The sequence below is a fragment of the Magnolia sinica genome, chromosome 1 (assembly GCF_029962835.1).
Source record: "Magnolia sinica isolate HGM2019 chromosome 1, MsV1, whole genome shotgun sequence".
Taxonomy (NCBI): domain Eukaryota; kingdom Viridiplantae; phylum Streptophyta; class Magnoliopsida; order Magnoliales; family Magnoliaceae; genus Magnolia; species Magnolia sinica.
Genome location: NC_080573.1, coordinates 85,978,393 through 86,004,455, shown reverse-complemented (window position 1 = coordinate 86,004,455; position 26,063 = coordinate 85,978,393). Strand labels below are relative to the sequence as shown.

General features: G+C 38.2%; 1 protein-coding gene and 1 long non-coding RNA gene across 6 annotated transcripts; both read right to left on the bottom strand.

Moving 5' to 3' along the window:
- Positions 1-12,828: 12,828 nt before the first annotated feature.
- LOC131251381 (uncharacterized protein ycf45-like) lies at positions 12,829-16,156 on the bottom strand. 5 transcript variants are annotated; one of them, XR_009173815.1, is made up of 5 exons: positions 15,959-16,156; positions 15,753-15,828; positions 14,212-15,311; positions 13,902-14,045; positions 12,829-13,508 (listed from the first exon to the last, which is right to left on the bottom strand). XR_009173815.1 is itself a non-coding variant. In XM_058252064.1 (4 exons), the coding sequence occupies exons 1-4, from the start codon at positions 14,281-14,283 to the stop codon at positions 13,332-13,334; spliced, it is 297 nt and encodes a 98-aa protein (XP_058108047.1). In that variant the 5' UTR covers positions 14,284-15,723; the 3' UTR covers positions 12,829-13,331. The 5 variants fall into 5 exon arrangements, 2 of the variants coding, with proteins under 2 accessions (XP_058108047.1, XP_058108045.1); XR_009173820.1 differs by lacking the exon at positions 15,753-15,828; XR_009173819.1 differs by lacking the exons at positions 15,753-15,828; positions 15,959-16,156 and having other exon boundaries at positions 14,212-15,020; positions 15,134-15,729.
- A 203-nt stretch (positions 16,157-16,359) lies between these two features.
- Positions 16,360-18,260, bottom strand: LOC131250824 (uncharacterized). Its single transcript, XR_009173475.1, has 3 exons — positions 16,875-18,260; positions 16,723-16,771; positions 16,360-16,629 (listed from the first exon to the last, which is right to left on the bottom strand). It is a non-coding gene; the product is annotated as an uncharacterized LOC131250824 (long non-coding RNA).
- Between the last annotated feature and the right edge of the window lie 7,803 nt (positions 18,261-26,063).

Below are 26,063 nucleotides of genomic sequence, written 5' to 3'. Positions count from 1 at the left end.
GTTACATTACCGATGATCTTGAATGATGAAGGATTAGGTCTAGAAGATAAAGAAGTGTCTAATTATAACGTTTCGGCAAAATCCATACAAAGACCCAAGTACCACCTCAGGCAGAAATCACTGAGGACTAAATCCTTTAGAATTTAGATGAGAATTAACTAAGTGCTAAACTAGATTGTCTGTGAAATTAGCTCTAACCACTTTAAATACGAGCTGCAAGATCCAAAAATAGCAGAATCGGTAATGGTATATTACCTAAAAACCTATGATCAATCTCTAAACCCAGTTGCTCTCGGGAGCACATTGAAACTCCGTATCAGACCTAGACCACGGGTCTAAAGTCTGATTACCGCGAAACTATACTCTAATGACTGTCCTATTGGGCTTGACTACCATCTCAGAAATCAAGTCCAGATAGTATCTCCAAATGCACAACTTGAGCCTGGAGCAAAGTGTGTGAGAAACACGAATAACTTTAGAAAATAAATTCAAACTTAAGTAATCGGAGCCGTTCGCTTGCAGGCCAAATTTAAGGTTTTAGACCATCAGATTCTGACCTAACTACACCCTCGGATTAGGAAATATTTCAAACACAGGTCAGGTTACTTGTGGTCTTGATTGAGTAACAGTGACCGTTGAACTGAAACTGGTCAACCGCGGTCGATCTGTAAGTCTGATCGAACCGAAAACTTAACTTAACCTAGATCCAATGTCAGAGAACTTTTCCTGGACTGTATACAAAAAGGGGCCTCCAGATGTGCTCCGTTGGACCGAATTAGCCAACTTTTGGCTATAACCTAATATACCATAACCCTGGGGCCAATCCCATTAGTTCTGGGCCTATATAACGGCCTTAAACCCTCTCTCTCACATTCTATATGAATTTCTAAACCCTAGGAGAGAGAAGAGAGAAAAGAGAAGAAGAAAGTAAGGAGAAGAGAGAGAGAGTCGGGGATTGTCGCTGGGATACGATCCCACCGCTCCACGTGCTTAACCACCGCTTCCATGTCGCCATACCGGCGATTCCGATCCTGTTGTTGGATAAGAAATCCTAACCCTAATCTGTTTTAGGAATTCAAATAAAGTAGATATTAAAATAACTAACCTATTTCATCTTATAGGTCGCCGTGAGCCGTTGACAAAGACATTGAGTTCAAACTGAGCTCGTTACGAGTCTACCAGTGAAAGGTGCGGACTATAAATGTTTAGGTTATGGTTTTCAAGGCTTTCAATATCAATAATAATTTATGACTGGCTTGATTGCTATCACATTTGCTTAGTTACAATGTTTTTCGTATATTTCGCATATATGTAAACTATGTTGGTTTTAAATGCATTCCATGTGTTTGTTGAAATGTTTGAATGAATATGGAATTTGGATTTGTGCTTGCCATGATTATTAATTGTAAATATATGATTACTGCATGTGTGGCAACTCCTTTGTGAAAGGATTTGTTATACTATATGTTATAACTAATTTATTACATGTATGTAATGTGTGTAGTCTAAGTGTTTGATAATATGCTTGAATGGGAAAACGCTTGCTGAAATGTATTTAATGAGGCCGTTGAGATAGGATCCTCAACTACCTTGCTTATAGCTATGGTTTCCTTCATTTAATCTACCCTATTACTATGTGACTTATGGATGAAATGCCTATATATGGTAATATGTGTGCCACGTGTTTGTTGAAATGCTTAAATGAGTTCGACACTGAAATTGGTTGTTACATGCTGTCTTTGACTATCACATGTGAATGCTATTGTTTGGAGTGTGATTGGGGCTGCGATGTAGTCCAGGCGATCGGTAATAGTTCACTATTGGTGGCCGAGCTATTTTTGGCCACAACGGATAAGTTTGACGAATCTGAGTTGTACGCTGTTTGCCGACAGTGGTTAGGCCACGTGGAATGCTTACGCACTTCATGTTGATTAAGTCAACATACGCTCGTACCAGTCGAGCTTATCAAGCAACCTGATTGACCTAATATATGTTCACCATGTATGGACGTTACTGCTTGAATCTAAGGTACCAACTTACCAGTGAAAAGTCCGTTTAACCTTGGTACCTCGACCGCTAAGACTCATAAGCCAGATATGGTGGTGTATGGGACACCGTGGTCGAGCTGTCGACCTATACTGGGGAGATCAGCCTTCCCGTAGTGACCAGTGAGCAACCCAAACTCATAAGCTGAATATGATGGTGTATGGGACACTGTATTCGAGTTGTCGGCCTACAATCAGGTGACGAGCCCGTAGTGATCGCGAGTATACCCCAAGACTACACTAAGGTGATGAGCATTTCCATAGTGACCTTGAGTATAAACCAGGCTTGCGCTGAGGTGACGAGCCGCTCCATACCAACCTGGAACTATTTTTCGTATGTGATTAACTAGGATTGACGACTCTAGATGGATCAATGTTTGGGTCAATGATACAAAGGGAGGTACCTTAGCTTCCCAACTTGCTATATGAATATGCTTAATTAAGAACTTAGTTAATCATGCACATGCACCACATTGCATGTGCCTTTGGCGTTGGAGTTGAGCACAACGGGAGTATTGCATGCCGCGATCGTGAGATGATGTCGTAGAGAGAGTGCAGGCGAGGGCATATATCATTATAGCATATCATCCTTGCATTAACCAGAGTACCTAGGATTGCTCGTTGTATTGTTTTATCATTACTACTTGACTGAATTAATAACATCTTAACCTTTGCTTTATAGCTCCACTGAGTTGATCACTCACTCCCACGTTCTGGAACGGTGTTTTAAACACCAAGTAGACTCTGGTTTAGTTGCAGATGATGGCGATGCTTACGAGGCGGAGCCTGATTTTTATAATGATGAGTTCTCCTACATGCAGTTATCAGGCGGGTCTATGTAGGCCCTATTCTGATCGCCAAGGATTACTAGGATGCTGACTAGATGACATTATACATTTTGTATATTTTGAAATTTTACATGTAATTAATGGACCTGGTAACATGATCATACTCAAGAGACTTGCAATGACTTGTATGCTTTATGTACTTTCCATAGTCTTCTGCTTGCGTATTTCAAATGTCTCTAGAGTATGATATGTTGCTTTGGTATAATCTCACTCATGTTTAATGCACTAATACGAACAATATTTAATCATCATTATCTATGTTGCATAAGTGATACATTGGAATTTGGGAGTTGGGCTCCTGCTCAACCCCTGACTTTCAGGGCGTTACACTTATGATATTAGTACCTCACAATCATAGATTTCAGGAAAAGCAAAAAAAGATTGGTAGTGTGAGAAAATTTTGAAGAAGTAACCTTAAAGAATGGCTCGGTGAAAATACAATACAAGTACTGCAAGGCTCAATATGCTAAACAAGTAGATGTGTCGACCACAACTCTGAATAAACACATTTTGAAATGTCATAAAAAAGTGAGAATACAAACCTCAGGGCAACAAACACTTTCATTTACTCAATCTTTAGTTGCAAGGTACATTGTCTATTTATAAGTATAACAAATACCATGTGAATGAGTTGACGGCCAGATTTAGTATTGCCAATGAAAGACCATTTCAAATGGTAGAGAGTCCTTATGTCAAATTAGCAAGAGTCATTGACCCTATATATGAGAAGATCTCTCGTACAACAATAAAGAGAGTGTACATAAAGATGTATGCAAGCAAGAAGCTTAAATTGAAAGGACACTTGGAATTGGTTTCCTGAACTAGCCTTACATTGGATTTGTGGATGACATCCAATTAATGAAAGGGGTATATGTCACTAACTATCTACTATGTTGATGTTGAATGGAGGCTATACAAAAGAGTTATAAACTTCTATTATCTTGCACCTCCTTATATTGGATCAATGATTTTAGACTCCATCTATAGATGCCTTGTGGAGTGAGGCATTGAGAAGAAAATCTCCTTAATAACTTTAGACAATACCTCTGCAAATGATAAGGTGAAAACGAATTGGTAGAACCATTTTAGGGCCACCGATAACTTGTATTTTGGTGAAAAAATATTTCATATTAGGTGTTGTGCCTACATCCTAAACTTGATTGTATAAGATGACTTTAAAACAATTGAGCCAACGATCGAGAACGTAAAAGAGAGTGAAGTACATATGTGGATCACCTTCACGATTAAATATATGAAAAGAGATCGTGAAAGAGTTAAATTTGCTATCTCAAACAACGATGAAACTTGATGTCATGACACATTGGATTTCAACTTACGAAATGTTAGATTAGCGATAGCTTTCAAAGATATGTTTTCTCACTATGCGGAGTATGATAGTGTGCATCAGTGGTTTCCTTCTAATGATGATTAGATAAGAGCTGAAGCAGTTCACAAGTTCCTATCAGTTTTTCACTACACAACGAAGAAATTTTCAGGAAGCGAGTATCTGACAATAAATATATTTCTACCAGAACTTTGGAGAGTAATAGATGTTTTATACAAAAGTTATAGTGGACCGTACTTTTTTTACAATTAATGACTATGGGTATGCAATAAATGTTTGATAAGTATTGGTCTGAGTGCAGTTTGGTAATGGTTGTTATAGTCGTTCTTAATCATCAATATAAGATGTTCATGGCTATATTCATCTTTAATAAATTATATGGTGAGAAGAATGCAAATGAGTTCAATAAGATTCGTGATGCAGTTGATGATTTGTACAAATTTTATGTACAAACTTTGGGTTCCGCAAAAGACAATACTGCGGCCACAGGTTAGACTCTTAAAGTGGGTTCTAGCTGTAGTGTTGATGAACAATGAAACATGATCAATGATTTCATGTCTTTCATGTTATAGGTTAAGATGTTATGTACCAGAACTTTGGAGATTAAAAGAATTTTATACAAAAGCTGTAGTAGACCATACTTTTTTATATATAATTAATGGCTATGGGTATGCAGTTAAAGTTTGATAAGTATTGATCCAAGTGCAGTTTGGTAATGGCTATTGCAGTCGTTCTTGATCATTGATACAAGATGTTCATGGTTATATTGATATTTAATAAGTTGTATGGTGAGAAGAGTGTCACTGAGGTCGATAAAATTCGTGATGCAATTGATGATTTGTACAATTTCTATGTATAAACTTTGGGCACCGCAAAAGACAATATTGCAGCAGCAAATCAGACTCCTGAAGTGGGTTCTAGTTCTAGTGTTGATAAACAACAAAAAACGATCAACGATTCCATGTCTTTCATACCACAGATTAAGACTCAAATGCAGACAACCCAAATAGAACTTGACCACCATCTCAAGGAACCACTTGTAAAGAACAAAAGTGAAGAATTTAGTATTTTGGATTAATGGAAGTCGAAAGCTTGTGATTCATAGTACCATGGGCTCTCGTTAATGGCACGAAACATATTATCAATTTCAATTTCAATTGTGGCGTCAGAATCTGCTTTTACTTTGGGGAGTAGGGTCGTAAACAAGTATCGAAGTTCACTTACACTGGAATCAGTTGAACTTTGTTGATGAGGAGTTCGAGGAAGCAGAGAGTGACAAGGAAGATGAGATAGTACCTGTAACAATTGTATAAAGCATGATAAGTCATTACCTTCTATTTCTCTTGCATTTGCTTACAACATGATTTTGACAGTTTTTTTTATGGACTTAAATTATAGTATTTAATGGGTGGATGGATATTTTTCTCTTTTCATTTATGTTTTAAAATTAGTTAATGTTGCATAAATCTCATATGGTTGGCTGATTACGTTTATTTATCTTTATTCTTTAATTATTTATTTGTCTTAACCTAACTAAATATGTTTTTTTTTTAAATACATACCTATAGATATGTCATTGGAAGGTGATCCATCGATAGATATTTGGGATTATGGAGCCCAAGTCTACTCGTAGGATGGAAAGATAAAGTTGCAATGCAAGTTATGTAGAAAACAATTTGTAAAAAAAATAAATTGGTTAAAATTACGTTTAACTTGTCAAGGGGAAGACGCTTCCCATGTAGCAAAGCTCCTCAAGAAGTCTAAGATTTATTTCAAGCCATTCTCAACTTAACTATAAAGATTTTCTCCACCCGTTCCTTTATAACCGATACAACCCAGCCACAAAAGATATAAAAGCAAGCTTATTATTATTGAAGAAGGGTTAAGCAAAGGATTTGCCTCCACAGTTAGTAGAGAAGAAGAAGAGAAACTATTAAAGGAATAAGAATAACAAGATTATAAAGAAGCTATAAAACAAAGCTTGAAAATGGCATCCAAGGTCAGACAACGACATCAACTCCTTCTGAGACAACATGATACCGAAGCAGGTACGGGTACGGGATATAAGCCAAGCGATAAATCATCAAAGTTTCTTAAAACTCTCAGAGCATTCTATAAGCGATTGGAAATTCCGTACAAATCAGATGATAAAAGGAGACTGAAAAACTTGTTGAATCTATGAATAAGGACGATGGAAAGGCCTCTCCACCATGTGATTCGGCAGAGGTTAACAAGCATCTTTTGGAAACTTCCAGCTCGGACTCAAGGTAGAGTTCTCTCGCAGTTCAAGTCGTAAAAAGAGAACTAAATGACAACGAAGGTGAAGAAATGGGTTATTATTATGGATAATGTTACTCAGGTTACACGCCATAAAGGCATTCATTATATAGAGGATATTAAATGAGTGAAATGTTTGTTGGTTTGTATGTGAACATGGTTTATTTACTTTTGAGTTTTTTACTATGTTTATTTAATTTATTCATTTTATGGACATGATTTATTTACTTTTGAGTTTTTTACTATGTTTATTTAATTTGTTCATTTTATGGACATGATTTATTTACTTTTGATTTCAAAACAGGATTGGGTAGGGCCAGCCCTAACTTGGTCTAACTCAACTCAATACCTACCTGTAGTGGATTTACCATGTTTCAATGATCAAAGATTCAAAATCATGTGTATAAAACAAACCTACATTTTTCGACCACTTCTCATTTCCTCTCCCATTTAGTGTTATGAGATTAGTCATGTAAAAATTAAAATGAGCATAGTTGCATTCTTTGCATGCTGCAACTTGTAATGTCAAAAAGACCCCTTTGAGTGTTTTTATGTGACGTCTATATTTTGAACATAGTTTAAACACCCCAAGGCAAGATTTTTAAGCTTGGGCTTTGCCCTTGGGCCAATTTTTTTTTTGTGCCCAACTCATTGTGGCCTTGCCATAATAACCCGACCAACTCGATCCCCAAGGCTAGATTTTTAAGCTAGTAACCCAACCAACTTGATCCCCAAGGCTAGATTTTTAAGCTTGGGATCAGCCCTCGAGTCAAGTGTTTGAGCTCAAGCCCTTACGACCTTGCCCCAATAACCTAACTCAGCGACTTGATTTGACTTGGTGCCAACTCAATCTAACTCGGTATTTTTAACTGGGTCAGACTCTATTCGGATCAGTCCAGCCTAAACCCAGACTTGGATCGAGTCAAGCATGTTGGACCGGTATTGAGTAGGGTCGAGTTCGGGTCAGGCCCTTTTCAAAACCGAATCTAGTCAGGTTAGCCCTAACTCAGTCTGACTTGACTCAATGCCCAGCTCTAGTTGTAAATCAATTAAGGGTCAACACTTACATCTGGAATTCTAAAGAGCCAAAGACCCAACGAGGTCGAGCACTATGTATTAAAAAATGATGGCTATAAAGTGGAAGATCAATGATAAAATGTTATTACATTAGTTTTAAAATAAAATAAGTTTTTAAAAATTTCAAATTCAAATTTATTTAAGCCTCAATCTCTAATAAAGCGATGATAGTTTAGACATGGATGGTGGCAATATAAAAACAAGAATAAATGTAAGAAAATATCAATGAAGGTTCAACCTCTAAATAAAGGTGGTGTACATATTCTAGTTTAGACGAAAGGGTGACATCACTTTTAAAGTTTGTTGTACATGTCGTGACATTTAGAAAAAATGAATTATATATCCATATAAAAGTTTGACCTTTAAAAGGATTAGAGACATCTATCTTAATATAACAAAAAAGTGCACCGTTTAATCGCGAGGCAACAATGTGAGTCAGTTTCAAATATTATGAAAGTTTGGGGTATGAACTCAGGGCCAAAAGGGTTTGTGAAATAAAATTCTAAGGAGAAAATGTGGATCTAAGTGGGGATATATTAAAGGATAAGAAAAAATGCAATAAGCTATTAAGCGCATGTATAGTAGCAATAACGAGGTAAGACTAATCAAATGAATAAGTTTGAATTACATTGAAGACCTCGTTAGTGGGAAGTCTATTTTTTAATTTTGTTTCATGGTGTGAATGTCGTTTGTGTAGGATGTAATATGGACAATTGTGACTCCATGCATTGAAAATATTTTAATGCCTACCATAAAGCCAGGTGTTAAGAGTTACGGTCTTGCATTCCTTTTAAAGATGAGAATAAAGAACGTATGCTTAAGATTTCTTGTTAAAAGAAAATGAGAGGATCTATAATCATCAACTGTTTGCAAATATAGTTGATAATTGCATGTTCTTTCATGAGATGCTTATAATTAGTGGGAGTAGATATATTATAGTTATATACAAATTTCAGTTAATTAAGGTTTAATTAACGATTCAACTTTTAAATTTTATTCATTAAGTATACTTATTGCGCATGCGTAGGATAAAAAGAACGATTAAGTTTGGCTGCTATTGAGGCCTAACTCATCTCTTGGTGAGTTTATGGTTCTTTGCATGATATTTTATACTTGGCATGATATTTTCATACCACTTAGGAGTTTGCATGTGAGTTTATATTTGACATGATATTTTCATACCATGCATCATGTTGTCATAATCCATGTTCGTTAGAAATACTAGTATTTATGATCACTCTTGGTCCAATTTCGATAAACGAAGTGATTCCTATTGTGGTTTTATATCAATAATTTCAATTAACAAAATTATATAGGGTACTGCTTATGATCTATTATAAATATCTAATAAAATTTTGAGCTTATATACTAAATTTATTCCAATGCATTTGTGACATTGACATAAGTATACTAAGTAGGAGAATGTAAGAAATTATTAGGCCATACATGTCATTGGCCACCTAGGCCATGGAATGGATGGTTTGGATTATCTAAACATTCATTAGATGGGGTCCACAGAAGTGGATCGTGTATAGATTCTAATAGACTGTAGGAGTACCGTGCAACTCTTTCAAGAATAGTAAGTAGCAAGAGAAATTGATCACTGTAAACATACACCACCTTTTACCCAGTGTCTTTTCCAGATGCTCCCAAACTTACTTTGCCAGTCTAAACCTTTCACGGACAGACTAATTGGGGATGAAAATACCCCTGCTTTTCAAAGCTATATTTTCGTCCTCAATTAGTCTGTCCATACATGAAAGGTTTACACTAGGAATATAAGTTTGAGATCGCTCAGAGTAGGCGCTGGTTAAAAGGTGGAGTTACAGTGGTCAATTTCCAAGTTGCAATGGGTCTCTCTTTCGTAAGAGAGCCGTTGAAGAGAAAGATGGTGATGGAATGTCCGTAATGGGCCAAACTTGTCCACCTCCCATCCGTTGTTATAAAACCGGCACCAGTCCCCTCTCTTCTCATCTCTTCTGAAAAGCTTGAAAGCCCGACCCATTGATAAGCGGTGATTGGGAGCGGAAGACCGATGCACCGCTACCATCTTAGGTGAAGCTACAGCCATCAAAATTAATGCAGGATTATAAGGTGCGCTTCTCATATTCTAAATCCTTGTATTTAGATTCATGTGATCCGGGTTTTGAGGTGCATTATTTCTAACGGTTGTATCAGTTCACTTGGACAGTAAATTGATCGATGTGAACACATACCATAGACTATGTTGCAAAAAATGGCAATGATCAGGTGATCTGATCTATCCTTGATTCGCCATTATTTTTATAGCCATTCATTTTTTCAAGCCATGAATGGAAATGGTTACAATTGCCTCACAAAAGTGATTCTTTAGCACCATAAACACTACGTGGCACATCCTAACAAATAGATAGATCAAACTACTTAATGGACTTATTTTTGTATGAATAACTTTGATTGGCTATATATTAAAGGATTTTGATCAAATGATTATATTTTTTGGATTAGTGTGTGTACATGCATATATGTATATACACACCTAAAAGCACTTGGTGGGGCCCACCAGAGTTTTGAAATTGTTGAAAATTTCATGTGGCCCCTCATCCAAGTGGGACACACAATAAATAGCCTAGATGTCTGAACCACATCCTAGTGGGCCTATAAACAATCAGAAAATTTTCAGTAGGTATGCATCCACTCTCAACTATTGTTCGGTTGTGGGCCACATAATTCATGGATTGACCTGATTTTAAGCCCATGCCTAGGACGAAAGGGCACATCTAATTGTTGGGTTAGATATGCAACATACATCACGTGGTGGAGCCCTCAGAGTTGGACCTCATGGGAAGCTCACATGAAGTCGACCTGATAATGCCTTCTGCCTTCATATATATATATATATATATATATATATATATATATATATATATATATATATATATATATATATATATATATATATATATATATGGGAAAAGGTACTATGCGCTCGACCTCATGACTTGCTCTTGTGAGGTCAAGCTGTGTGGGCCCCACCGTGATGCGTGTCGACCATCAACACTGCGCATTTGATGGGTACCCTCTAAATTATGGGATATGATATCCCAAAAATCAGCCGTATACGGAACTTAGGTGGGCCATACCATCTAAAATCATGTGAAACACCATTAAAACATATAAAAGCACTTGGTAGGGCCCACCTGAGGCTTGAATGCTGCTGAAACTTGGTCTGAACCCTCATGCAAGTGGGACACACATAATGGATGGGCTGGATTTGCAAATCACATCTTGTGGGCCCAAAAAACTGATTATGAATGTTTTAATGGTGCGCGGCGCCTCCCCACTTCTGTATGTGGTGTGGCCCACACAAGTCACGGATTGACTTGATTTTTGAGACCTAGGCCCATGATGGAATGGTGCATCTGACTGATGGGTTAGATGTTCGAAACGCATCACAGTGGGGGCCACATAGCTCAACCTCATGGGACGGACTCGTGAGGTCGAGCGCATAGTACCTTTTCCCTATATATATATATATATATATATATATATATATATATATATATAATATACGGTTAATGCACTCCATGTTCCCATGTAATGCTATTTACTCCTCAAATGCCGTAATTCTCATGTGGATCGGCCCTACCACGTCACTACACCAAAATCGTCATTTAAGAACGGTTTTAAACCGTTCCTAAATGCTTCAGGAACGGTTTAAAACCGTTCCTAAATGAGGCGTCGCAAAAAAACAGGAACGGTTCAGAACCGTTTTTGGGGTACCATTTCAGATTTCAGAGACGGAATTTTAGGAACGGTTTAAAACCGTTCTCGTGCCAACGGTCATATTTTAATAACGCAATTTTAGAAACCATTTCAAACCCTGATTAATGAGTAAAAACCGTCGTTGACCAGTGCTCATACAAGTGATAATGCCAATGAAGCTTTAATGCCAACATTAAGAGTAGACTGACCAGCGACGCAGCTCTCTCTTCATGATTCAACACAACGATTCAAGATATAGAAATCCACAAAAATACAACCACCCAAATACTTTTAAATTCTCATGGTGGCCCACTGAGTGGTTGGGATAGCCTGATTTTTCTTTAGTAGCCAACTCCAATTTTCATGTTGGGCTAAACACTAGGCATCACATACAACCATTGTAGAATAAGCTTATTCTATATTAGCTATATTTCCAACAAAAATAAAATAAAATAAAATAGAACTAACTTTTATCGCTCATAAATATCCAGTGTAGATGAAGCAAAAAGATCTAATTTAGTATGTATTCTTGGATGGAATACCATGAAAGGCAATAGAGCCATCAGGACTATTTATCTTGTGGGCCCTTGTCATGGATGGCCCATGTTTGAGTTGATCATACAACAGGAGCCATTCTATACTTTACTGCACAGTTACGTGGAACATTAACCATTTGATTTTATTTATTTTTGTTGGATTCCCACTATTGGAATTTTGGGCTCGAATCCCTGTCATCATCCAAGAGAGATCACGCACTCCAAGTTGAGGTACGGGCACCGGTGCGACTGGTTTCAACAAAGGAAAAATCAGGAGTGACTTCTAGCCTCTCAACTCTCCCTCTCCATCTCTTGCGCCTGCTCCTTTCTCCAGTTGCATGATTTCTGCTTCTTGGGGACCTACCACAAGTTCCAGACTGATGTGTTTCACTGGTACTGCGATCATCTCGGTTGCCTGCTACCTCATGTGCATATATGACCATGAGACAGAGCTTCCTTTGACATGTATCTTGAGAGAGACAAAGCTCCAATGGTACAGAAGACGAGACTAATCATACCACAGCATTTTCCCCCTTTTGAAGGAGAGGAGCAGGAACATAAAGGTTGCATTGTGGTCCACCTGACTGCAAATAAGTCACCCAACAACATTGTTCAAATTTTAATTTTGAATCCAGAAAGAGAAAACAATAACCACAAGCAATCTTAAATGCAACTACTAAAGTAAATAAGTTGCTACTTTACTGGCCAGAATCTTCCAATATTAAAACCATTGACAAAAGCAATCCCTTTATTCCAGCCTCTAGTGATATGAAAGTGTCTTTAACTGACGTGCATTGTGACCAAAAATATATGACTGATACTCTTTTCATGCCTGATTGTATTAGTCCAAGCCCAACCCATTAGCAAATGGGAGAAGAAACCTGGCCCTGGCCCTAGCCCTAGCCCAACCTGCAACTGAAGTTATAAAATATACAGAAGTTTGCATGATAAAAATGGAAATCAAGTCTGTATGAGATAAGTCTAAAAGACATTGTAAATATTTAAATGGGAGTAATAAAAAGACAACATACCAAGGTCGACCGCAGTCAGAAACCGACACGCATGACATTCTGGAAATAGGTTGGCAGTTTGAGCAGTAAAAGAAAGCCAACACCAATGTATGATTAGCAGTGGATAACACCCAACATTATGCATCAGAATTTTCTAGAACTTGCATGATTAGCAGCAGTTTGCTTCTTATCAACCGTTTAAAACTTACCAATGTAAAAGAGAGCCAACAAAATGTCATTACAAAGTTTGGGGGCAAAGCAAACTGACTTGGGCATCAGTCTGATGAAGGCCATAGAAAATACGGCAAAAATGTGACGCTGGCCTGAGAAATTTGTTCAGGGACAACCTTACGTGTTTAAGGCGTGTTTATGATTTATCAATCTCCTTATTAATGGGAACCAATGCAACAATTAGTAACTGTACCTTATACCCATGATCAAGTTTTGACTCATCGGTCAACCAAGGTGAATCTGCATTCCTAGTTTTCAAAGAATTTGTCAAAACCCTATTCTAGCCATATGTTTAAAGTAAATGCTTAAAGTAGTGCTGGGTACGGAGGTTTTGCTATCATTACCTCAACCAAGGGCTTTTTACCATGGAGCAACATATCAACACTCCTTTCAGTCTGCATAGAATAAAAGAATAATATAAGATGCATAGATTAAAAGAATCATATAAGATGCAAGGATTATCACCCATGATCATGTCTCGAAATATTCTGAACATGTGTGCAATGAGACAATGACAAACATATAACATGAGTTCTTTTACTTTTAGATAGGAAAAGACCTATATCTGGAGCTAATAATTCATAAATAGAGTGCAAATGAATGAAATGTAAATAGAGTACATAGATGCTGAGAATATCAAAGTTTGAAGGCATGTTTTCTTTATGGGCTACACAAGTGTATTTTCCCCCATTTGCTACAAATGGTGGAGAAGACTGATCCACTGTACATGCGGCATGAATGGATGTCAGTCCAGGCCATCCAAATTGTGGTCCCAATTGTTGACGTACCCGATGCGTGACCCAATATTTCCTTTCCCTCATTTCAATCAGAAAATGGAAGGTTGGAGGAGCTTTTCTCTCAAGAATGCTTTTCTGACAACCTCTAGCAGGGGCTTCATCATCTCCAAGAGTAACAGTCTCAACTCCCCCAACCTGGATATAAATTGACTCAAGTCAAACTGAATAAGTTGTAGAAATCGTTGTCTCAAGCTTACAGCCCAAAAGCTATATTCATTGAACAAATCCAACATCCGACTTGATACAAGTGCATGCATAATCAGAATGGCTCATCAGTCGATCCCCAAACGAGGTTTCTCACCTGTCGGATGTTCAGATTCCATTGCTGACTCAGGTCCAGTCCCAGATTTGCTCTTTGTTTTTGTGCCGCCATAGACAAAACTCCCAACTATTAAATGTACAAGACTAATAACCATCTGGTTTTGTTACAAAATATAAGCACTTCTCTAATCAATGCTAAAGATCCACATTTTTCAGTAACAGAGTTACTATTCATATAAAAAATGCTCCAGATAACCAAACTGGATCAAAATGTGATTAACCATTGCCTTGATAACCAAGTTGCATTAAAATGTGATGTGTTGATCTATGCATGTGTTACATAACTACAGCATGTGTTTTTCCTGACTTCATTGTGTTCAACACGCATGATCCTTGTTAGCATCACCCACCTGTAACCAAAAATAAAAACTCGCATTGCTCTGTTTTCTCTGCTTCTCTTTCTTTCAAGCCCTCTAAAAATCCCAAAAACCATTTTCATTGCTTAAAATCTTCAACAACAAAAAAAAAATAGCTTTTTGTCTCTTATTCCTCTTTTCTTCTAAAAAAACTCCAAAAAGTTATAAGAACCAGAAATCAACATTCCAAAAACGGATGGAAAAACCCAGCAAAGAAATCCAAAAAAAAAAAAAAAATCCCAAACAAATGGAAAATACAAATTCAACAGCTTTTTTCTGAAAAAAAACAGAGATCCCACATGAGAAAAAAGAAAAAGAAAGCAAATCCAACCCCAAGAAGAATTAGAGAAAAAGAAAAAGCAACATGCACATATATGGTGTTTAGATGAGCAGTAGTTTTGCGAAGATAATTAGTACCCCAACGAATAGCTTCCTACAACGAATATCATCATACAGAAAAGTTATGCAGCAAAATTGAAGAACTAAAAATATAGAAAAAGACAAGGATGAGATGTCATAAAAAAGAGAGAGAGTGAGAGACAATACTTCAAGAGCACATGCTCATCTTCTCAATTATAAACTCTGAAAAACTAATCGAAATCTGCATTATCTAAAAACCAAATAAACATCCAACAATTCATGGGCTGAAGTGAATGCTTCCCCATACTTTTGTTCAAATATTAATCTTTCCCGCTCTTTCTTTAGATCCATAGGTGCCTCAAACCTGTTGGACAGTCATGGCCTGAACAAAATCAGCAATACATAGCCTCCAAAACAGATAGTATTCAATTATCAACTTTCTTTCAGAAAGTTTTAAATCTCAAGTTTGTAACACTGGAGTAAAATGCGAAATATGGCATGGACATTTCAAAGATGAGAATTATCTTCAATTACCCCACATTATGATCCCAACCATTGAATGAGTGGGCCTTTCTAAAACTTGCTGTCCAACTATTTTTGGGCACTCAGAAACATCCAATCAGTAAGATATTACAATGTGTGATCCATAGATTGGTAGATTTGGAAAAGCCAAACAAATGCACCAAATGGACAGAAAAGATAGCTTATGTGTTCAATGTCTTGTGCATCTATTTTTATTTCATGTTGGGAAAACACTACTGTTGCAATTGGTGCAATATTTGAATGGAAAGTTCTGTTCTCGCACCTTATGTTATATTGGTACATGCGGCTGTATGTTGTTGGAAAAGGCTCTACCCATGTGTGGGCTTAGAAAACTTCACCTAGAAAATATGCCCAGGTCCAAGAATCAGGATGGTGTCAAACTAGGTGAGCTAAATGTATGCTAAAGAAATGGATAGTCAACATTTAATCTATATATATGGCTTATCAAATGATAAGAGTTAGACTGACCTGAATTTTGGGTAGGGAAGGTGGGATTGTGACCTGCACTGCACCTGTTGGGCAGCTTTGATCATGGACCTATGTAAACTCCCTGGTGAAGCATTGTGGACCTCCTCCCGAGCCTACACTCTAAATAACTGTTTCACTTTGAATGAGCATATTACATCCAAACATAAATAAAGTATTAATATATCTCAAGCATTACAGAAACAAGTATTGAAGTACTGAACATTAGTAGCCAAACCAAATGACAAAAAAAAAAAAAAAAAAAAAAAAAAACACCCACAAAGTATGCACATTGTCATACTATAGTGTGAAAAGATCATCCAAACATCCCAAACCATTCAAATATCCCGAACCACAAAGTATGCACATTGTCATACTACAGTGTAAATTTTCATTCACAGCCATCCTCTACATCCCATCCAATCGCTTCCTGCGTGCCAGTTAGCTTCTCCTGTAAAAGCAAGAGCTCATATATCAAAAAGAAAACAAATCTAATTAAACTGTAGCTCCTCCTACAAGAGCAAGAGCTTGAATGTCAAAAAATTTCTAATTAAAATCTAAAAACAATGTGCCACTAATTTATGCTAAAACAACTCATGAGCAGTACAGAAGTACAGGGCCATGCTGCATTGGGGCATGAAAACTGTCTTGAAGTTGCATACAGTTTTTCCATCCTGAAACAAGAGAAGTGCAATTAACATGAATTATCAATGTCACTAAGTAGGACTAAATAAATTGAACTTATCTTCTCCAAAACAAAAACTCACCAGCAAAGTAGCTAATTGCTCCACTAATTATCAATGTCACTAAGTAGGACTATATAAATTGAACAACAACGAAATGTAGTTTGAGCATCCGAGTGTGGAATTTTCCAGACAAAAAGGTGGAAATGGTCTAAAAACTCATATGAATGGAATACCTGCTCATTTCCAGAACTACAGTGCATTTATGTCAGGTGACTGAACATTTGTAGAAGGAAGCCTTCTGCATGATACAAATGAAATAAACACAATTAAATCCTTGCAGCATGTTTGTCAACATATAGCATATCTATATAACATTAAAAAATAATAATAATAAAAAAATGAGATGATGATCCAACTGTTGCCCAGGCCCGAAGTCAGTCTGATCCAGTAATCAGATGGCCAATACATGTAGGAGAAGATGGATATATATACTCCTAGCCATATCCCAGAGAGAATAGGATTGGACTTCAGGAACCCTCACACAAGTAGTGGCCTGCCAAAGGAAGAGTCAACAGCAGTGGCCTACACTCAACAAAGTAAAACTCACAACAATTGGATAGTCAAATAGTTGTCTCATCATCCACATATATTGTGGCCCACCATATCAACGTAATCAAGACAGTTTCACCACCATGTTATTGGAGAAAAGTGCAGGAAGCCATCTGAATACTACTCTTCGCGATCTCCAGACTGTTGATCTGGTGGTGCTTCTGCATATGCATTATAGCAAAAAAATCGGGCCAGATCTGTCATTCATTTGATCCAATTTGTATTTCTTGTACATGTGCTAGTGTGGCATATGTTTGATGCAGGGCGATTGATCTGGTGCCGCTTGCGCATATGCACAGCCTAAAAATTAGGCTGGACATGTCCTTGGCTGAGTTCATGTATAAGATGGTTAAGGAAAAAAAAATGTCTAACAGTCCACACCCTTAACGCACATGTTCCCCTAGCTGATGACAGGACTGTTCTGATTTTTGCGCACAACACATGGTGGGGCCCACCAAATGAATGGTGCATATACAGAGTTGATTCCTGATAACCACCCCTGTGAGCAGCTGTAGCAGTTTTTGAAACCCTTCAATTATGCAAATAACAAGAATACTTGAAACCCTTCAAAAACCCACAGAAGCACACAACGAACCCTAGAAACCACCAAATCATTCAAAACAAAAACACCACAGAAAACCCTAATTCTATGAATCTGCCCCTAAGAACCCTGGAATCTGTTACAAATCGAGGAAAAAAAAAACTTGAAAATCACCGAATCTGCTAAAAGAACCTTCAGAAAGCCTGAAATTAACAAATCCGCAGCGTCCTCTTGCGGAAAATCGTCGGAAAGCGTGGTATTCGTCTGTCTTTTGCTTTCAACACGCCTCAATTGCAGGAAAATGCAAGATCTGAGAAGAAATCTGACATTTCCATGGCCATTTCCACTCGGATGTATGGATAGAGAGATGCTTCTGACTGAAACGAAATTGAAACGTCTCCCAACGAAAAGATAGACTGAAAATTAGGGTTTTCCTTCACATCTTGCTTAAGATCTACTGCCATTAACGAATCTCTCTCTCTCTCTCTCTCTCTCTCTCTCTGAGGGAAAAATGCATTTCATTTCGCATGTACGGAAAGAGAGACGAAGGAACAAAAAGAGGCAAGAAATGAGAAAGAGGGAGAAATCAGGCGTGAGGGAGCGGGAGAGAGATCGGGAGTGATGGAGAGAGAGAGGGAAATCAGGCGTGAGGGAGCGGAAGAGAGAGGGAGAGAGAACGGAGATAGAATTTGGCTCGGTTGAATATTATTATTTTTTTATTATTTATTTTATTTGCTGTGGTACGGTTCCAAATCTGGAACGGCTTAAAACGTTAAACCGTTTCAGAACCAAAATCATGTTTCGTTCCAGAAATGATATTTTGGTGTAGTGCGTCCCCACTGGGACCTACCTCCTTGGGGCCGGCACATGTCTTGTCTAGCAATCATTGGGCTTCTTTTGTCCATCAACTTAGCAATCCCCACTATAAATGAGGACGGCCCATCATCAATGAGGCTTCTCTTAAAATATTCTTTCTTTTATTTCGTTTTCTTTTTGAAATGAACTTTAAATTAAAAGAAAATATATGAAGAAAAAATATTGCTTTATATGGCCGTTTCGTATTTTTTTATAGCAAAAGAAAATACCAGAGTGAGAAATAATGCTGTATATGCATGTACGTATTATATATAAATAATATTAAAATATATATTTTTAATAGAGGATAAATGATCCCATGCTGGAAGAACACCACAGTACTCCTAGCTGTAATGGTTCACTTGGACAGTCCAACTGATTGATTGAGATGTCCATTAAATCTATATGACATTTCATGGTCTACCATGCAAAAATCACACTGATCCAATCTAGCCGTGATTTGACCTTATCTTCTTCTATTAGGATTTTTATTTTTTCAAGCCATGGATGGGATGGTTACAATTGCCTGACAAAAGTAATTCATTGGAATTATAAGCAATTCATGACTGTTCCTATTAAATAGATCGACTGAACAAATTGTTGATAGGACCTATTTTCTATAAATAATCTTGACAGTCCTTATTAATGGGCATTGATTAAATGATTATAGTTGTCAGATCAGCACGGTGTTTACATGATGGAACAGTTTGGATCAATGGAATGTACTGCTAATTATTTCAATGCCAGTCGGAGCAATGTAACTTCCAACGATTGAACCTTTTTTTTTTTTACTCACGCACTCACACCTCACATGCACACACATACTCACACCACGCCACAGTGTGATTTCACCACAATGGGTACTTGAACCTATGATATGACCTGGTGTCGATGGAACATCTCTCTCAATTGAAATGGTTAAAAAATTTTATATGCAGGCGTAGTAATGTTCATGGCTAGGTTATCCAATAATGGGTTAATATCATTTTTTTAAAAAAAAAATAAATATGAACTTTACATCGGAGTTTTTCTATGCTCTGATCGTAAGCAAATGAACAGTTTTCTATTGTACTTTATACAACCTACATGTGAGTGACTTCCCTGATATTTTTGTACGTGGCATGTTTGCAGAACACACTACCTAATGGATGGACCGAATCTTTGATACATGTGCCATCTGACCTGCAAATCAAGCCCCTGATGAGAACTACCATGAGGCCCACATTCTGTCAAAACCCTACAATATAATTCCTTTCTTTGAATATCCCCAAAATTCCATTGCGGTTATATGTCCTTTTCTTCTTTTAATTCGTTTGCTTCTTCGGAAAAGAACTGCATTCACAACATTTATTATGATGCAGATTCCTCTGCAAATGTCACAAGAAGAATTTCTTGCAGTTAGCTGTGTTTGGGGCCAGGGTGGCGTTTAAGGCATCCAACCCATCCGCATGGATGTCAAGTAAATGGAACCCTAAAAATAGAGTGAAATCCAACCATCAGGTGGGCTATATCATCCAAAAACCTCTTAATTAATTATGGCGGCCCATTAAATTCTTCCCTATAATAGTTGCAGAGGAACCCCTTGTTGGGATTTTGGCCTGCGGAATCACACAGATCTAAATTTAGGATAGTAATCCAATGGCACCAAGCATACACAAGAGAACACACATATTTAACGTGGAAAACCCTTTCGAGAAAAACCCACAGCATAAAGCGACAGATCTCCACTATGAAAGCATCAATTACAAAGAGAGAGGACTTACCCGATTCGAACAACCTCGAATCTCACCCTTGCTACACCCTTTGATAACCCTAGAACCCTTTAGAATACCTTTAGGAAGCCTTAAAATATATTAGAATAGACCTAGGGACCCTTATTTATAGTTTATGAAACTTTCCTTTCACACCATTGCGAAACCACCTCAGATTTCCGCAGTCCGCACAAGATCCGGACTCGAATTTCTATAAACTCGACTGGTCGAGGGACCCCCTTGACCGGTCAAGCGGCCTGGACACTAAAAATCTGTGCTCACTGGACTTCGAGTCGAGCAAGCCTCGACTAGTCGAGCAGCTCTATCGACCAGTCGAGCATACTAAAAATAAGATTTAAGACATCAAGTGCAACAATCTCCACCATGTCTTCAATCTTCAATCATGTAGCTCTTTATCCTCTTCTTTTATCTATGCATCACATCATATCTTCTTTTGCACACTCCGTCATTCTTTTTCGCCATCGCCAAGCCTAGAGAAGTTACACAGAACTTGAACTTCTCTGTAGGAACGATCTAGGTGAGTATGTTTGCTGAATTAAAATCTACGTGCTCAACTACCTTTACTCCTGTCTTCTCAAAAGGAAAGACGTAGTCTTCTTACCATCTCACTGCTACCCAATATTGCTTGCCGAAGTACTTACTCACAATATTGATAGCCTGTAAAACAACCGATTTAATCCAGACCCTGGCATACACTGCCAACCGCATTCAAATAAGGCTCATGAGATATCCTGCTTTTCCTCATTTGTTTTAGGACATGTCCTGAGAAAAACTTGAGGAGAGACAAGTAGGGAACGCTCTCTGGCTTTACATGATCCATCACCTCCTTGATCAATACCTACCCAAGGTATTCTACCTGAGATAACCAAAGCCTACTTCTCTTTCAGTCTCAATGTCGAGAACCATCTTTGCAGCCCCCCGATCCTTCACCCCGAATGTCTTACTTAACCGAGTCTTCAGTACATTGATTTCAGACATATCATAATTGACGATCTATATGTCATCAATTCCTGACTCACCATGAAGGAATTAAACCACTGTCTAGGCGACAAGTCGAACCACGACCTCTTGTATAGTCTTTTCTCAACCCTTTTAACTTCGAACTACTTTGGTTGCTTCATGTAGATCTGCTCTTCTAATTTTCATTACAAAAGTGTAAATCCACATATATCCTTCCAACTCAAGATCACATTAGCCAACTAGCGCCAATCACGGATCTAATAGACACCTGCTATACTATTGGCATGAATATCTCTGAAAAGTTGATCCCTTCTCTCTGAGCATAACCCTTCGCTACCAACCTCGCCCTGTATCTAAGTTATATCCTCCTGAAGATCCACCTGCATCCAACCGCTCTCCAGCCCACTGGAAGCTCCACCTGCTTCCATATGTCGGTCTAGTATAATGAATCCATCACATCGCCCATAGTCACATTTCACTTCTAAGCACCAGGCTCACCTAGAGCCATCTGAATAGAAGATGAATCCCCTGCGATATTGGAGTCATCCATGTACCACGCCGATATCCTGCGATCGTGCCGTGTGATTCTTCTCATAGGTGACTGCTCCACTTGCTCTATATCCCTGTCTGCGTGTCTCAGCCTTCCTGCCCTGCCCGCTCATATGGCTATACCCAACATGCCACATACGTGCAGAGGTGGAATCCACTATATCCACTGCAGCTCCACCTTTTAAAGTGCTCTCGATCAACCTGTATAAGTTACCGAGTCGTTGTACTTTCATGATTACCCGTGCCCCCTTAGATACCTTAAGAACACCATCAATAGTTGTGTACTTACATCCTTTTGCCTCAAGTATACCAAAAGAAATTAGATTCTGCTTCAAATCAAGAACATGCCTGACATCAGTCAAGGTATACTCCACCCCATCAAACATCTTGATGCGCACTGAACCAATAGCCACAACATTACAGATAATGCCATTGTCCATAAATACCTATCCACCATCGCACTCCCTGTAGCTGGTGAACTAACTCCGATGAGGAGTCATGTGAAAAGATGCTCCTGTGTCTAGCATCCACTCGTCCTTACGATCATCGTATGGCCTCCTGATCGTAGACACAGACAAAGCATTACCATTACATCCACTCGATCCATCTGACGTGGAAGGATTGGCCTCCCTGTACGAAGCCTTAGAATCTTCTCTCTTAGATTTAGAGTGTTCACAATCCTTATTCATATGTCCTTCCGTCCCACAATTCCAGCACTTTTACCTTTCCTTTGCCCTTGCCCCTAGATTTGGATCTAAAACCTGAAGAACCTGTACCTTGTTCAGAATTCTTGCCTCTTATAAGCAATGCCTCAGAAGATATCTCTATATCGACGTTAAGCTTTCTGATAGCATTCCCTTGAAGGACCAAGATAAGGGTTTCGACACTCAGAGTTTTATTCATGGAGCACATTGTGTTCTTGAATGATTCATAAGACGCCGGGAGAGAATTCAACAACATACATGTTTGTTCTTCATCTTTTATCACTTCCTCCATATCTAGCAATTTGCAAATCAATTTATTAAAGTTGCTGATGTGAGCCTCCAGATCTCCACTATTTTTCATCTTAAAGTTATACCACTGCCGCTTCAAGTGTAGGAGATTTTCAAAGGATTTTTTCGCATAGACATCCTCTAACTTCACCCATAATTTAGCTGCAGTTTTCTCCCTCATGACGTTGTAGAGAACCTCATTCGTGTGACATAAACGGATCGATGATAAAGCCTTCTTATCAAGAGTATTCCAATCATCATCAGTCATAGTAGACTTTCACTCCTCAAGAGCACCATCTTCGCCTTGCTTGATTAAGGAACTAATCATCTTGATCTTCCATAATTCAAAATTATTTTTCCCTGAGTACTTCTCAATCTCATACCTAGTACTTGCCATTATTACTAATCCTGCAGATTTAAATCTGTGCCCCAACGATTGCTTTGATCCCACTTGTTGGGATTTTAGCCTGTAAAATCACACAAATTTAGATCTAGGATAGTAATCCAATGGCACCAAGCACACACAAGAGAACACAGGTTTAACGTGGAAAACCCTTTCGGGAAAAAACCACGGCACAAGACACAAATATCCACTATAAAAGCATCAATTACAAAGAGAGAGGACTTACCTGATTTGAACAATGTCGAATCTCACCCTTGCTACACCCTTTGATAACCCTATAACCCTTTAGAATACCTTTAAGAAGCCTTAGAATACATTAGAATAGACTTAGGGACCCCTATTTATAGTTTAAGAAACTTCCCTTTCACAACCTTGCGAAACCGCCTCAGATTTTCGCAGTCCGCACAAGATCCGAACTCGAATTTGCGTAACCTCGACTGGTCGAGCCGAGTCCTCGACTGGTTGAGGGACCCCCTTGACCGGTCGAGCGGCCCGGACACTAAAAATCTGTGCTCACTGGACTTCGGGTCGAGTAAGCCTCGACTAGTCGAGCAGCTCCCTTGACCGGTCGAGCCAGTCCCTCGACCGGTCAAGCATACCAAAAATAAGATTTAAGACATCAAGTGCAACACCCTTATGATGCAGGGAAGGATGTGAAGAGGTAGATCATGGTCGTCATCAATCGACAAATGCCTTGAATCCACAAAGCTCTCTTGAATCCCCATGAGAGATATTTGGAATTCACTAGCTAGAAAAGTACACTAATTTCTGAGAATTTTTATTGGTTGATTTTTTTAAAAAGGGTTTTTACATGCTTAAATAACCCTAAATAAACCTTAAATTGTAAATAAAGAGTTCTAATTGAATAAGGAAATAAATTCTAAAAAATATGTAAATTCCGGCGTCTGTCGACCTGCCATCGACCGATTGAGTCGATAGGCCGAAATGGCTCAAAAACGTTTAGAGACTTAAATCTAAAATTCTGTGAATTTCAATATGTCGACCTGACTGGTTGACCTATCGAAACAGCAGAAATTGTCCAGCAACAATTATAGAATTTTTGGTGGAATTTTGACCTGTCGACTCAATTGGTCGACTGACCAAACTATGCTGAATGTTGTCGATCCTACTTGGCTTCATTTCTTCAATCCATCGTAGCCATAAACGAATTTGTGACCCATTCTACATTAGTCCCCTCCACTTCAAAAGAACTTGTCCTCGAGTTATCTTCTGGCATCGATTCATAATATTCATATAGATCCACAACGTTAAACGTGCATGAGATCTCCATGTCTTCGGGAATATCAATAAGATAAGCGTTATTATTGATCTTAAGAAGGATAGGTACCGGTCCAATCTTCTTCTTTTTTAGCTTATCATATGTCTCGATTAGAAATCTTTCTTTGCACTAATGAACCATTACATTATTTCCCACCTTGAACACCTTCGGATGCCAATGTTTGTTAGCTAACTCCTTGTATTTTTCATTAGAAGCTTACAACTTAGCCTGAACATCAACGTGAATGCCCATGATTCAGTCTGTCATGTGTTCTTCAACAATGCTTATGCCCGGAAGCTAGGGCATAGGAACCAAATGAAGAGTATGTCGAGACACTCGTCCATACATCACTTCAAACAGGAACTTACTGGTGGAATCTGCCTAAGCCAAGGCCAAATTCCACTGCTTCAGTTTATCTCCATAAATGCACCGAATGAGGTTTCCAATCGTACGGTTCACAACTTTAGTTTGGCCATCTGTTTGCGGGTGATACACACTATTAAACTGAAGTTGGGTGTCAAATCACTTTCACAAAGTTCTCCAAAAAAGACTGAGGAACTTCGTGTCATGATTGGATTGATAGATTTAGGAATACCATGTAGCGCATAACCTCTTGAAAGAACAAATTTGCAACATGAGTAGCATCGAGAGTATTGTTGCACAGAAAAAAGTGTGTCATCTTTGATAATTTGTCTACCACCACGAACACCGAATCGATGTTACGTTGGGTCCATGGTAGATGAAGCAAACAAGTCCTTAAATAAGTCCTCCTAAGGACCATTAGGGACAGGCAATGGAGTGTATAAGCCTATATTCTGAGATTGCCCCATAGAAGATTGACATGTGGCATAATTGTACTACATTTCCTACATCACGATTCAACTACAGCTAGTATCGTTCCTCCACAAGAGATATACTCTCGTCTTGCCCTAGGTGACCACCGAGGCCACCCTCATGTAGCTCTTGGATAATGCGCTCTTGCAAGGAAATCCATGGGATGCATAATTGATTTCATTTGAAGAGAAATCCGTCTTGAATATGGAGGTCGCTGGGCTAACCTTCATAACATGTAATCCATGCATCCTTGAAGTCATCATCTTCTGAGTAAAACTCTTTAAGGCAATTGAACCTGCTAACCTCATTACTTATAGTGATTAATAATGATACACGTCAGCTAAGTGCATAAGCTACCTTATTATGTTGCCCGACCTTATTTTAGTGTGAATGTGAATTCTTACAAGATTGAAATCCACATATCATGTATATGATTCACATTAGTCTAACTATTAATAAATTAAAGAACTTGATGGTTTGTGTAAAGAATGAACTCCCACTGAATCAAGTAATGCCTTCAATCTCACAATGCCTAGACCACTGCGTACAATTTCTTTGAATTCGTATAGCAAAGGCTCCAAATTCTTAAAGATATTCGTGGGTCCTACATCTTCACCTTCACTACTAA